General features: G+C 37.2%; 2 protein-coding genes across 2 annotated transcripts; both read right to left on the reverse strand.

Annotated features, from left to right (window-relative positions):
- Positions 1 to 1,039: 1,039 nt before the first annotated feature.
- LOC129111780 (OX-2 membrane glycoprotein-like) lies at positions 1,040 to 3,387 on the reverse strand. The gene is made up of 7 exons (XM_054623871.1): positions 3,262 to 3,387; positions 2,279 to 2,617; positions 1,903 to 2,190; positions 1,785 to 1,823; positions 1,595 to 1,685; positions 1,415 to 1,481; positions 1,040 to 1,118 (listed from the first exon to the last, which is right to left on the reverse strand). Exons 1-6 carry the CDS (start codon positions 3,314 to 3,316, stop codon positions 1,445 to 1,447), a joined length of 849 nt encoding a protein of 282 aa, XP_054479846.1. The 5' UTR covers positions 3,317 to 3,387; the 3' UTR covers positions 1,040 to 1,118; positions 1,415 to 1,444.
- Positions 3,388 to 3,739: 352 nt separating this feature from the next.
- Positions 3,740 to 7,449, reverse strand: LOC129111929 (OX-2 membrane glycoprotein-like). Its single transcript, XM_054624092.1, has 6 exons — positions 7,367 to 7,449; positions 6,925 to 7,014; positions 6,284 to 6,535; positions 5,768 to 6,094; positions 4,808 to 4,901; positions 3,740 to 4,725 (listed from the first exon to the last, which is right to left on the reverse strand). The coding sequence occupies exons 1-6, from the start codon at positions 7,404 to 7,406 to the stop codon at positions 4,689 to 4,691; spliced, it is 840 nt and encodes a 279-aa protein (XP_054480067.1). The 5' UTR covers positions 7,407 to 7,449; the 3' UTR covers positions 3,740 to 4,688.
- Between the last annotated feature and the right edge of the window lie 6,934 nt (positions 7,450 to 14,383).

Raw genomic sequence — 14,383 nt, forward strand, 5'->3', positions numbered from 1 at the left:
CATACATACATACATACATACATGTATACATGAAATTTCCCTTCTGCATTTAACCCATCTCTTAGGAGCAGTGGGCTGCTAAGAAGCGCTCGGGGAGCACCTTGGGGTTGGGTGTCTTGCTCAAGGACACCTCGGCATGTGGACTGTAGAGGCCAGGATTCAAATCGGTCTAGCCAGTCAAACAGTCATCTAACTTAAGGTTCTTTCTGACAGATCGGTGCAGTGAAGAGGAAGATAAGAGGTTTCCATACTTGTATGTTTTCACATGTGCTTTGGAGGGAAGTTGGGCATCTTTGTTTTTGGAATTGTGGTTCTGTGTCCCATGATGTATATTTCCGGATGATTGAGATACAACACCAAACTGTCATATACATATGAATAAAATGAATCTGGTCTGACTCTGTTCTGCTGGTTATTTACATAATGTGAGGGGTCTTTCTTATAGATATAATGACAGAAAACATGCAGCGAACATAAGTTAAATCACTTAAAACATAATTGCTTTATTAATTAAACAAAAATACTTTTTCATATTATGTGTTGGAGGATAAATTATTTAAACATATTGAGTAAAAGATAAGATCATTTGAAACTCTGTAAACATTTTGACAGTGAGTCATAACAATACTACTACTCACAAACAGTAGGTCACAATTACAACCGTACAGTCAATGTGAATTAGCCATCATTTTGATTGTTTATTTTGATTGGAGGTGTGTTCTGCTGACACCTTTCTTTTGTGCTGAATGTTCCTTTAACACAAGAATCGTACACATTCAATGTTAAAATTCAGTATGAAAAGGCTTTTATTTTCATGTTCATCAAAATTCTGTTCATATAAAAAAATACGATAGAACAAATAAAAATCAGAGAATTGGTAGAAAATCTCATAAATTATATAACAGATTATCCATGAACTGATACTAGAAGACAAGTTCTCTATGTTAAATAAAAAAATAGTTTGGGCACTTCAGTCTTTGGGTTAATCTGTGGTTCTCTACTTAAACTCAAGTTTTTTTCTTTGTGCAGATGCTTTAGGGTGGTATCTCTTTTCATCCTTTTCAGGGGTGGCCCATTCCCGTGGTTCCCTCTCTTGCTTCATTAAAGGTGTTCTGGGCCTTTCAGATAAAAACAATTAGTCAGAAATACAGTGAGGTGGATACACGTGCAGACTATGAATACACAATGCTCCATGCAGAGTGAAGTGCATCACACGTTTGTAACGTGGTTCAAGACCTCTGAATCACAACCAACGTCGTCGATTTGATCATTCAGAATGAATGAAGTGACTCGAAATAGCAGTTCAGTATGATTAGCAAGTTAGCAAGTGAAGACCCATATTAGACAGAGGGGACTAAATTATTTTTACAAAGGAGAAGAAGAAGTACAAGTGAAAATGAAAGTATTGACTCACTCATTAGTGTCTTTCTTGTCCTCCCCAGAGTCAGTTTGAGACACACTGACGGATTCCAGAAAAGCCTCTGTTAAACAAGTATTCAGTTGTTGGTTTTGTCAGAAAAGATTTAGATCAATCATTAATATATTAACTGGGAGAAACTGAAGAAAAGGTGATGAGTTAAAAGTTAAAAGTTACCGGTTCTGGTGTTTCCGTTTATATAGGATGATGACAGCAACAACACAAACACAGAGCACTACCACGACCGGCACAATGATCCAACTTCTATCTGTGAGAACAGATAGAGGGAAATTAGAAAGAATAAACATTCATAAAGCAACAGATCAAATGGTCATACTGATGAGAGACCACATGAAGAATAATTTACCAATATCCCTGTTATCAGATCCAGATTCAACATCAAAACCTGGGAGATAAAAACAAAACACATGAGCTCCAAAGTATTCATCAATCTATAAATCTGGATCTTTAGAAGTGTTTCTCACCATCAGAAGACGACCTTTTGACCTCAGGAATCGTGGCATACGTCTCTATCTGAGGACCAGAGAGCACTCGCACTGCACATCCAACCCGCGTGCGGTTGTCACGGAGACGAGACAGCACGGCTGTAGTGGTGACAGTGACTGTACCGTTGGTGTTGGCGACGCTGGTGGAGTTGCAGTCAGGGACAGACAGTGTTACTGTGGGAGCAGGTCGACCCGTGGCTGAGCAGGAGATAGCTACCGTATCAGTAGTGTTTGATTCTGTGACATGTAGAGAGGCTCCATGCAGCTCTGCAAAGAAAATATATTTAAAATGATATTAGTGAGAATATAACAGAGATTTATGAAAGTGTCTGCAATAACGCAGCAATGTTCTCACCATAGAGCTGGAGGCATGTTCTACCAGTGAAAACACCATCAGGGTAAGCATGAAACAAACAGCGGTAGCATCCTTTATCTTGGTCCCTCACGTTCCTGATAACTATGGAGCTGTTCTGCAGTCCAGCATCTTTGAACTCTACTCTTCCTTGAAATTCAGGGTTCACTTTCTGACCAAAGTGTTTGTTGTAAGTAGCGAGATCTTTCTTCCCCTCGGGAAGGATTTTCTGCCACGTGACTTGTACGACATCTTTGGACTGCATCAACTGACAGTTCAGGCGGGCGTTGTCTCCCACAGCTGCCATGACAGTCTGCTGGGATTCGATCAGAGCTGTTTGACCTGCAGGAAACACAACGAAATGGGATTCTCATCAGGAATCTGTCTGCATGGCACACAAAAAAGCCTGTCACTGCACACCATAGCATATAATTGTTTATCAACTTACTATTGGTCTTATTGGTATTATTATAACTATTATCATTAGTTTTGGTATGAAGATCATGGCTATTAATATTCATATGGAATCTGACCCTAATGAATCCCCTCCTTGTGGTCTGGGAGAAATAGCAGTGAAATAAACACAAAACAAACATAAATCCCCATTAAGTAATATAACACTATTGAAAACGTTGTTGTAGAAATGGAGAAGCGAAATTTTAATTCATACCAATAATAATAAAAATGCTGACCCGTTCTGGAGAAAAAGAAAAAAGATCAGCAGGATATAACAGCTCAGTGCAGTAATCGATACTGTAAGACCAATTCAGTGATGACATCTTATTAATAAAAGGCATTTGTTTCTCATGCAAAATATTATACATAATATTCAGTCATCGATGCAATCATATTAGCTGCCAAAAACGAAACTACAATAAACATACAAGATTCAACCAGTTGTGCTTTAATTTAAATGGAATAAAATATCACACAGTCTGATTATAAAGCTCGGTCATAAACATCTTACTGTATCATCTTTTCCTTACATTTGTGAAAGACTCCCAACGCACAAACTAAATGTATGACTGCACGGTGTGTCATCTTGGCTGCAGACTGATATGAATTTTACCCGCCAAAAATGTGAACTTGATCACTGTTGCCCAGGTAAGCACGTGCACAGGTAACTTCCTTCTTTTTCTTCTTCTTTTTGGGGTTTTAAGGGCAGCTTGCATCCTTAGCTTGCACCACTGCCCTCTTCTGGAGATAGTTAACTCCTACCTCGTCCGGAATGCTAGATTTTACTCATCAGACCTGTTCTTCTTCAGAAGCAGACTAAGCATATTCTGCCTTGTCCACTTCCACCCTCCTCCAGTATATTCTTTACTCCTGCTCCTGTCATTCATGGTCTTTTCATTCCTTCCAACATGTCCTTTCTCTGTGCTTCATATCTCCTTCATCCAAGCAGCACATGCTCTATAGTTTCTGGTACATGACAATGATCACAAAAACCTGTTGAGTGCTTCCCTATAATTTATTTATCTTTATTTACTAAACAAAAATCAATTTTCACATTATGAGCGTCAGAGAATAAATTATAACAACATATTGAGTAAAAGATTAGCTCATTTGAAACTCCATGAACCTTTTGACAGTGAGTCATAACAATACTACTCCCCACAAACTATCACAATCACAATTACAATCCTACAGTCAATGTGTATCAGAGAAAAAGCCCATTGAGCAATAAATAACAGCACATGAACATCAAATATTAAAGTGCAACACAAATATTTATATAGTATGTCATTGCGTACCCAATTATGCATATTATAAATGGAGTACATATAGCTAGATTTGAATATGCAAATTTGCAATAGAATAACCGCCTGCACATGTCAACTTAGAAGATCACTTAATCAGATAAACAGTTACAATTTGCTGTAAAGATAATAAAGTAAAAACATTCCTTGGTGAGACCTTGGGCTCGTCTTCTTCTTCCCCACAAACAAACACTAGATGGCGGTAAAGCTCCACGGCCCATTTCCCTTGTTTTCACCAAAACTCATCAGCTTGTTAGCTGGTAATCTACCAAACTTTTACTATTGCACATGTTGCAGTCATAGTAACTGTGAATAAGAGCAAAGTTAACTTCTTAAAGTTAATTATGCTCTTTGTAAACAACATATTTCTCAGCTCACATTATCTCACAGTTGTTCTGTTGTAAAACTCCTATACAACTTTACATTCTACAAAGCTTTAACAAGTGCTTTGCTTGTCTAGTAAACAGTTAAAGTGTTGAGTATTGGAATTAAAAAGAAAGGTAGATAAGAAAACTATCTGTGGAAAATGTATCTCAGATAGCAGCTTTGAGCTTAACTCACTGTTCCTCCTCTTAAACTTAGATGCATTAAAATGCAGATTCATAATGCTTGAATGTCCACAGTGATAAGTCTTCGACAGCAGCGTGGAAGGCTCATATAACATTTTCATTTCCTCTGGAACCCTTTAAACTGCCAGGAAGAAAGTAAAAGTTTATTATACAGAGAATTATACTTCGTGGACATTCACGAATGTAGTTGTCAAATATCTCACCTTTTTTGTTTAATTGCAGCAGCAACAAGGATCAATGAGCTAATCGATACAGCAGTGATTACAAGTGCAATCACTAATGGAGACCATCCTTTCCCTAGAAACAAACGACACAGGGTTAGTCAGCATGGGAAGAAACCAATGACATTTCCTCAGGAGAGGAAAGTGGGAAATGTACACGGTAATGTCATTGCTCTTAAATGATGAGTTCGAACTTCCCCCTATCTGTCACATGACCTCCCAAGAGAGAAAATGTCAAATGACTCTGTACTGTGACTGTTTTGCCTTCATAATGAAAGCTAGACGGAAGTGAAACTGAATCCCTGCACAGCTGACTCTGTTTACTGTTCGCCCTTAGTCATACTCAGGTAATTTACATTTACTGCAACTGGCCTTTATTGGGTAGTGGGCCACAAAAGTGTTCCTGAACTGGAACACAACTAGGCCTCTCATAGTAAAGATGTCACTTTAACAGTGAAGGGAAATTACTAATGGGTATAATTAGTGGCTAAGTGGCACACCAAAATAAATAGTATGAACTTGTTTGTATGCAGATATCCCTCTGTGGGGAAAGGGTGTGGTGGATGTTTGACAGTTCTTCCAGTCAGTCAGAACAATGAAGCAAAAGTTTCTAGGAAGCTAATCCTCCAGTACGCTAGAACAAGATTGGCACAGGGACTTCCTAGGTATATCTCTTTTTCCAAAGAGCCGGCTGTTCTCATTCCCAGGTAGTCAAATACCAACCCTTTGCCCTTAGCAATGACGTACAAGGAACCCTTCAGGTGAAAATGATGAGTCATTTTTCGTAGGATATCATACAAAACCGCTGCACGAGGATACGTTGCAACCTTTAGCGTCTCTTTGAGATGTACCAGGCTTTCAAGAAACTACAATATTAACCTTTAGACTGATGGGAATAAAAGAGCATACTACTGGTCTATACAAAATGATTGACATGCATACCCTCCTTTTTCTTCTTCCGGTCAGGTAAAGAAAAATGAATCCTCTCCCGCCTTTGTCCCGCCGCTCCAGTGTTCAGCAGACAGTCCACATGCCCCTTCCATCCTGCAGGTACCTGCACAGTGACGTTTCTGCTGCTGGTAAATGTGTGGTCCCCGTTTACCACTGTCGTAGTCTGCGTTTGGTTTGAGCTGGTGGCACCCTGTGAGAAGTCCCACTGGATGGTTGGAGCTGGTTTACCTGTAGCAGAGCAGCTGAACACAACCTCCACGTGTTCTTTCTCAAGATCACTGTGAAGAGGTTGCACTTCCGTTTCCACCTTGGATATCCCTTAATAGAGAGGAAGAATGTGTCATTTTGAGTACTGAACTCTTTAGAAATTTGCTAAATTATCAGCAAAACAATGCTGGTAATATTCTATTCTTTCTTTATTCATTTAGTCTCCTGTATTTCCAGAATAATGACATCATTACATGACATTTTCCTTCAGAATTCATATGTGAATTTGCCACAATTTACCTTGCACCGTGAGGCAAGTCTGCTTTCTTTTTGACCCATCAGGGTAGGCATTGAAAGAACAGATATAACAGCTCTCGTCCCCCCATGTTACGTTCTTCAGAGTGATGGATGTGGAGCCGAGAGACGCCTCTGTGAAGATCACTTTCCCCCTGTGGGGATCGTTTACTTGCTGTCCAAACCGCTTGCTGTAGGTTGCCAAATTCTCAATTGACTCTTCCCTGTAAAGCCTCTGCCATGTGACCTGCAGCACACCTGTGGGGTTGGGTAATCATCCAATCAGAACATTTACTTAAGCGCTAAAGTACAAACTTGAGTAAATGCTTCAGTCTCTTGTGGTCAAAATGAGTATTACAACTACAAACACTTAAAAAATTATCATTTGTTCACCTGTTCTTAAGTGATAAACACAGAAGAAAAAGAGCCTCCATAGTGCTACATATCAGATCAGATTTTTGTTTGCATGCAAAACATATGAAGAGCTAATAAAATATGATGCCCAACAGCATGTATATTTTACATTTTTGCAAAAATGCAAAAACATTTCATCTTTCTAGCTTCTCATATGTGCACTTTTATTTGCTACTTTTATTTTGTCACATCTTCACTGGCGAAACTGGCATTTAAAAAATAAAAACTCTCACCTGTAGGATTGGCTAGTGCACATGAGTAGTGTGCATCCCCGCCAAAGCCAGCTGTTGTATTTCCATAGCCAGTGATCTGCGACATGGAGGCTGATAATAAAAACAGCTGGGTGTCAGTAAATACAGACTTACAGAGAAATGATCCATTTGTTTGCTGATTAGTATAAAAAAAAGAGAAAAAATTGGATAAACTTTGACTATAGCTTAAACACAGAGCTTATTTGGTGATTTCCAATAAAATGTCATTCCAAGCCCTTAGAATCTGACAACTCTAATAATCTAATTTTAGTAATTTAATTTGAACAATGACATACATTAAATATAGATGGAATATAAGCAACATACATACATATAAAAAAAAGGCAGGATTGTATTCCTGAATATAAAAACGCTACAACAGTGAATATAGAAGGGCTCACCCTTTCTTGTCAGTGTCACTTACCTTTAAAAAGGAAAGCAGTAAGAATCAGGATCGACAACATCTTCTCTTACTGTCACACACTGCACTCTTTCAGTTTAGCTTCTCAGCTGGCTTTATATAAAGGCGTCAGTTAAAGTGAAACTGATAGAGAGAGAGAGAGGGAGAGAGAGAGAGAGGGGGTGGGGGGTTATATGCAACCCACATTTAACATATAATCTGGGATTTTGGATGAATGAATGCTTTAAAGCAAATGTATCAGCAATGGACAAAAGTCTCATGATAAGTGGCTGTGGTTGAATACAGGTGATATGAAAACAGACTACATTCCTGGAGCTGGACTATCAAGGTAAAACATATTCTATTTACTACAAATATGATATTTTATTGATGAAATCTATTACAAATACAAGAAATAGCAGTGAAGGTAAAAGGTGAAGTCACATTAAATGAGCTTTAGTCTCATTTGAAACTCACTCTGCTTTTCTTTTAAGTGTTAATACTATTACAGTAAAGTCCAGTAAATCGTATACTTACTGTATTTAGTAATGTAGTATTGTATTTGCAACACCTCCAGTAATCTTCAATGGTCAAAAAATCCCAAAGCAGAAGCAGAAGTCCCCCCATGCTGCGCACACTGTGGCTTCTGGTGTTTTGAGGTTTAACAACATTTCCCTGCGAAGTATGTGATCATAATCGAATATTCATAACGGTAAGTGTGATTCCAAACATGTGATGCTTGACATCATTCCAGCCACCCGGAACTGACTTGAAAAAGTCCACCTGTGACAAGAGGACAAAGATTTCTTAGAAACAAATTAATTTAAAAAAAGAGCAAATACTACAAATTTATTTCCCAGTCCGGTCTCGAACGTGTCTCATAATGGCTCTATAAGTATTTCCTCTGCAAATCAACCACTCTGCCCATTCTCAGCTTTACCATATTGGTTTTAGAGTAGTTACCAGTTAATGTCTGAGGATGCTTTGTCATGACTTCAGGTTAGGGAAGTTTAATCAAGTTGTAAGTGTAGTGATTCAGTTCTTTGGTAACCATGATTCAATTACACAATCTTGTAAAATTTCATATTCAAGAAGGTGGGATTTCCATGTCATTTTTTCTTTTATCAAGCAAGTGCTATATAAATACTGTGAAGAGAAATGCACACTGGCCATATCCAGAAACCATGCTTTTAGATAAGTCGCCACAACTTCCATAAGATTTTGATATTAAAACTATTAAAACTACTGTATACAGTAACCAGTAGAAGAGCCGCTAAACTCAATGTAGAAACACACAGTAAGTCCTCGGCTGCAGTGATGCTGTGAAGATGGCGACATTGCAGATGCTGAAGACTTAAAAACGCTGACCAGGTGGAGTTTTAAGGAAACAGGCAGTAAAACAAAGCGTTTCAGACAGAGGGTGAATTCCAGGTATTTACAGACTGATACCAAGAGAAAAATAATGTGTACATACAAGTATGAACCAGAAAAAAAGTAGGATATGTCCCCTTTAACTGAATGATGTCCTCTTCAGTTATCCTCATCATGCATTCCAATGCCCCACGCCTATAGGAGGAATTATTTTGTAATTGTGAAACTGTTATCTTATCTTCAGGAAATCTGTCATGGGTGCATTGTTCATTCATCCCGTCACAGCAAAGCGCAACAGGAAGGAGTAACAGTGGCAGGGTGAACCCGGGATGTTGACGCATGCCCCTATCATGTATCTGTAGATTTGTTGTGCCATTTCACAATTAAAGCTCTTTTGAAATTTTGTTTACAAAATAGCACAGAGGGGAAGTAACTTTATAATTCCTCTTAAGTGTTCTCAAATTCCTGCTGGAAAGAACCTAATTGCTCTGTGTGGAAGATCTACATGTCACTGTCTGAAGAAATAATAATGTTAAACGGCCGGCAAACTCTCCTTATTTTCATTTTCATGATAACATTTATCATAGCTATAAAACCTTAGGGCATAATTAAGATTAAATAACTCCCAACTGGCAAAGGTCCAGGGTTGATTAGACAACATGGACTTGTATACTTGTGATACAGTCATTGATAGAGGGAAGTACCTGCACTACCTGGCAGCTGAGCTGATACCTGTAATAGTACACCAGGATGCCACGCAAGCATTGTCAGCAGATGGCGGTTTACCAACCAACATCACCAAGTGCCAACTTGAAAGCCCCAGCTACTATTTTGGTCGCATGTTCCACTTCTCTGGTTTTCAAACTTATCTCTGCGCAGCAGTTGTAGATAGTCACAGCCTGACAGTCAGTCTCAACTTCAATTTTCTTGGTTTTAAAGTGTAACTATATCCAAATTTTGAGTGTCTGGAATAGAGAATTGAACATAATTTTATGAATGATTTCACACTTATTAATAACATGGTACTATGTTCCAAAGGTTAGATGAGAAAGCCCAGTAATCATGTTAAATGATGATGAAGATGTGATGTTTTGAACTGCCTACCCAGCGTTATTTCTTCGTCTGCTTAGGCTGACCTACACTGGTTCTTCAGGTTTGATAGACATCTTAATGCCTCTGTAGTCCAGCCACCATCACCATGTTAATCTAGCTCCTCTCAGTCTATGAATAGCCACGAGTGAGTAGCTGCTCAGGTATGGGTCATGAGTCATGTCCATTCATGAGTTTCTGAATTATTTTGTCTGTCTTCATCATCACTGGCTAACATCAGCATGAAAGTGAACATCATTAAAATAACAATACATTTAAATAAGATAATGGTTTTAAAGGTGTCCAGATTCATAGTGTTTAGGAAGTTATTTAAAACATTTTTTATATATGACCAAGGGGAAACAAACAGAAGTGTGCTTAGGATCGAACCTTGGGGAACACCTCAAAACTTATTTTTGGCAAATTTACCAACAGCAGCGTAGAAAACTCCTACTATCCAGCTAAAAACAAACTATGCTAACTAGCCTGTTGCTACATCCGGCAACCCAAAAAGCAATAAACCAAACAATAATCCTCATCTTGTCTGAAATGTAGAAGGCTACTTTATTTTTTTGCTGATTGAGTAGGCTACTCAAGCAATGTGTCTGAGAAAATGCCTTATGGACCTAATTTAACCTACAATGCCTTATAGCTCTGTCTTCTTATGTTTGTTTTACACTTCATGTGTCATGTGACAGTTTGGTTTGCCTCAGATGAGCTCGTGCCTCAACCATGTTTTTAGTTCTTGATTGAATGTTGTTGAAAAAGGCGAAACTTGCCACATGCATTTGCTGAATTTGCTGTTTGAATCAGAACAGCTGACTAATTTCCCTCAAATCTCCCTCAATAGTGCTAAAGTCTATTCTCTCGATCCTTCATCCTAAAATCTCCTGCAAATGGCCTTTCTTAAGCTCAGATGCTTTAACCAAATGCGTGTGACCCAGTCATACTTCCTCTGTAAATAAAGAGGAATGCTAGCAGGGAAACACCAGAGAGAAAAACAATAACAACAGAGGATTAAAGTATTTGCAGACTGAAAATGAAATAATAAAATAAATATGTTTTCTCTGTAACTAACAAAATGTTTTTACAAACACAATCTCCTATAATCTAGAAAAACAATATGTGATATGCTATGTCATGATCAAAGCTCTTTTGTTTACAAAATAGCACAAAGGGGAAGTCAATGTTTAATTCCTCTTAAGTGTTTTCATATTCCTGGTGGAAAGAACCTAACTGCTCTGTGTGGAAGAGTTACATGTAGATATAATTATATATAGGTGTATACCCATTTAGACATTTGTGCCTTAATCCAAGATCGTACATTTATACATAAACAATGGTATAAATAACATGGTAACTAGCAGAAGCTTTAAAGTATGCTTGAAATCATTTATTTTATTTATATACTGTAAATCAGCTATAATTAGTTATTTAAAGCAAATGTTTGGTTCGTTAACAAGGAAGTATTACCCGTAAAGATTATAAATATAGTTCTTGCATTGGCAGACGATGCATGACACAAAAACATGATAGGTGTATCATTTTAGATTATATTTGAATGAGGGATCAAGAGTATTAAAATATTAAAATATTACTAATAATAAAATAGACACATTTCAGTTTGCCGACAAGATGTAAAGTGCACTCTGTTGGTTATTCCAATTAAAACATGCTTATATATTCAGAGACTGATTTAGAGACGGGACCAACAACTTAGTTTGAACTGTTTATTTTTTTAGATAATTCATAGTTTCTTATCATTATTACAGTATAATATATTAACGGTGTAATGCTCACTTTTATACACACATTTACATAAAGTATACATTTGTCACAAAACAAAAAAGAGTGCCACCTGGTGGACAACAGGTCTCATTTCACTTTGAATAGATTCAATATCTGAATGGAGCTCTGCAGAAACTCCGATCTCTTAATGTGTCACCTTGTCCTCTGTTTCGGTGGACATGTTTGAATGGTGAGTATTATTGTTACAGTTAGGTAGTCTGACAGTTGAATAAAGCCCGTTCTCTCTCCGTATGAAGGTGCTGTACGGTTCAATGTCTTCTGGCTCCTGCAGGAAGACAAATCTCTTTCTTAAAATAATTAAAGCCAAATAAACCACATTTATATGAATAAAAAAATAACTTTTTTCAGTACCGCGCTTGGAAGACTTCTCAGTGGTTCTGGTTGTCTTCTGTTGGGTGAGACAACAATGCATTGGTAATTAATCTTAATGTTATTTCACTCTATATTTATAGATACGATCGAAACAAATGAAAGGCAGTGTCTTCCTTTATTACTTCTTATGAAAATGAAAGTCAAGATCTGCATATTTATGACTGCAGTGTATTTAAAGTAATTCAAACATCCACTTTAACTAAAGAAAATGGTATATATACACAAATGTGTTTACCACATGCTCTGTGTGGAAGAGTTACATGTAGATATAATTGAATAGGGGTATACCCATTTAGACATTTGTGCCTTAATCCAAGATCGTACATTTATACATAAACAATGGTATAAATAACATGGTAACTAGCAGAAGCTTTAAAGTATGCTTGAAATCATTTATTTTATTTATATACTGTAAATCAGCTATAATTAGTTATTTAAAGCAAATGTTTGGTTCGTTAACAAGGAAGTATTACCCGTAAAGATTATAAATATAGTTCTTGCATTGGCAGACGATGCATGACACAAAAACATGATAGGTGTATCATTTTAGATTATATTTGAATGAGGGATCAAGAGTATTAAAATATTAAAATATTACTAATAATAAAATAGACAAATTTCAGTTTGCCGACAAGATGTAAAGTGCACTCTGTTATTATTCCAATTAAAACATGCTTATATATTCAGAGACTGATTTAGAGACGGGACCAACAACTTAGTTTGAACTGTTTATTTTTTTTTAGATAATTCATAGTTTTTTATCATTATTACAGTATAATATATTAACGGTGTAATGCTCACTTTTATACACACATTTGCATAAAGTATACATTTGTCACAAAACAAAAGAGTGCCACCTGGTGGACAATAGGTCTCATTTCACTTTGAATAGATTCAATATAAATGGAGCTCTGCAGAAACATCTCTTAATGTGTGTCCTCTGTGGTGGACATGTTTGAATGGTGAGTATTATTGTTACAGTTAGGTAGTCTGACAGTTGAATAAAGCCCGTTCTCTCTCCGTATGAAGGTGCTGTACGGTTCAATGTCTTCTGGCTCCTGCAGGAAGACAAATCTCTTTCTTAAAATAATTAAAGCCAAATAAACCACATTTATATGAATAAAAAAATAACTTTTTTCAGTACCACGCTTGGAAGACTTCTCAGTGGTTCTGGTTGTCTTCTGTTGGGTGAGACAACAATGCATTGGTAATTAATCTTAATGTTATTTCACTCTATATTTATAGATACGATCGAAACAAATGAAAGGCAGTGTCTTCCTTTATTACTTCTTATTAAAATCAAAGTCAAGATCTGCATATTTATGACTGCAGTGTATTTAAAGTAATTCAAACATCCACTTTAACTAAAGAAAATGGTATATATACACAAATGTGTTTACCACAATGGATATATATATATATATACTGTTATATATCGTCCAATGCTGTTAAGTTATTCCTAACACTAATTGTAAATATTACAGTATTACTCTCACCTATGACGTATTCTTCTGTAGATAAATCCCAAGATAACTGCAGTTATAGTGATGACTATAGTTGCACCGATTAAGGCCTTTTGAATCTGCATGTCTTTGTCCTCTGAAACATATTAAAGAAAAAAACTTATTTGTAAGAAAAAAAAATATGTTTTTTGCTCTGTTTGTAAGGAAAATGAATCAAATATTTACCTTCCACAGTGATATTCAGATGGAGAATATCCGTCCCACCATCATATGAACACTCACAGGTGTAGTTCCCACTATCCTCTGGTGTTAAACTGGTCAGGTGGAGAAACACAGTCTGATTCTCCATCTTAAGTGAGAACCTGGAGTCACATTCGTACTTGAAGTCTTGTCCGTGTTGATACAGCAGACGACACTCTTCTCTTCTCTTCTCTGTTCTGATCTTACACACTATGAGCATGATGATATGCTCTGTAGCATTGGTGCATATTGGAGTGACATCTGGTTCTCTCCCAATGGTTTTAATTGTAGATTCTCTGCAAACAATAAAGTCAGTTAGGGATTGCTATCATTTTTGCATGTTGTGAATATTAGAAAAGCAAAATTTAACAATGTGTGAATTAGTTTCTGTACATTACCTTCGCTGTCTAAACACACTGTTAGTGACAGAAGCAGAACAAAGCACAGTTTACATTCTGCCATACTGGTCAAGCACCAACTAATGCTGCAGGTGAACAGTATGTCGCGCTAAAGGGAGGAGGACGCACTCCGGCCACCTCAAACTCAAACTCTCACAGAGATACGGAAAAGGAAGTGCTGCTACTGGAACTTCTACTTTCACAACGAGACACTCTGAGACACACATCGTCTAAAAACTGCGTTCTACATGTCTGAGGTGTGATGTCAAATCATGAAGCATCAGGTGGGCAGAGTCGGA

The sequence above is a fragment of the Anoplopoma fimbria genome, chromosome 22 (genome assembly GCF_027596085.1).
Source record: "Anoplopoma fimbria isolate UVic2021 breed Golden Eagle Sablefish chromosome 22, Afim_UVic_2022, whole genome shotgun sequence".
In the NCBI taxonomy this organism is placed as follows: domain Eukaryota; kingdom Metazoa; phylum Chordata; class Actinopteri; order Perciformes; family Anoplopomatidae; genus Anoplopoma; species Anoplopoma fimbria.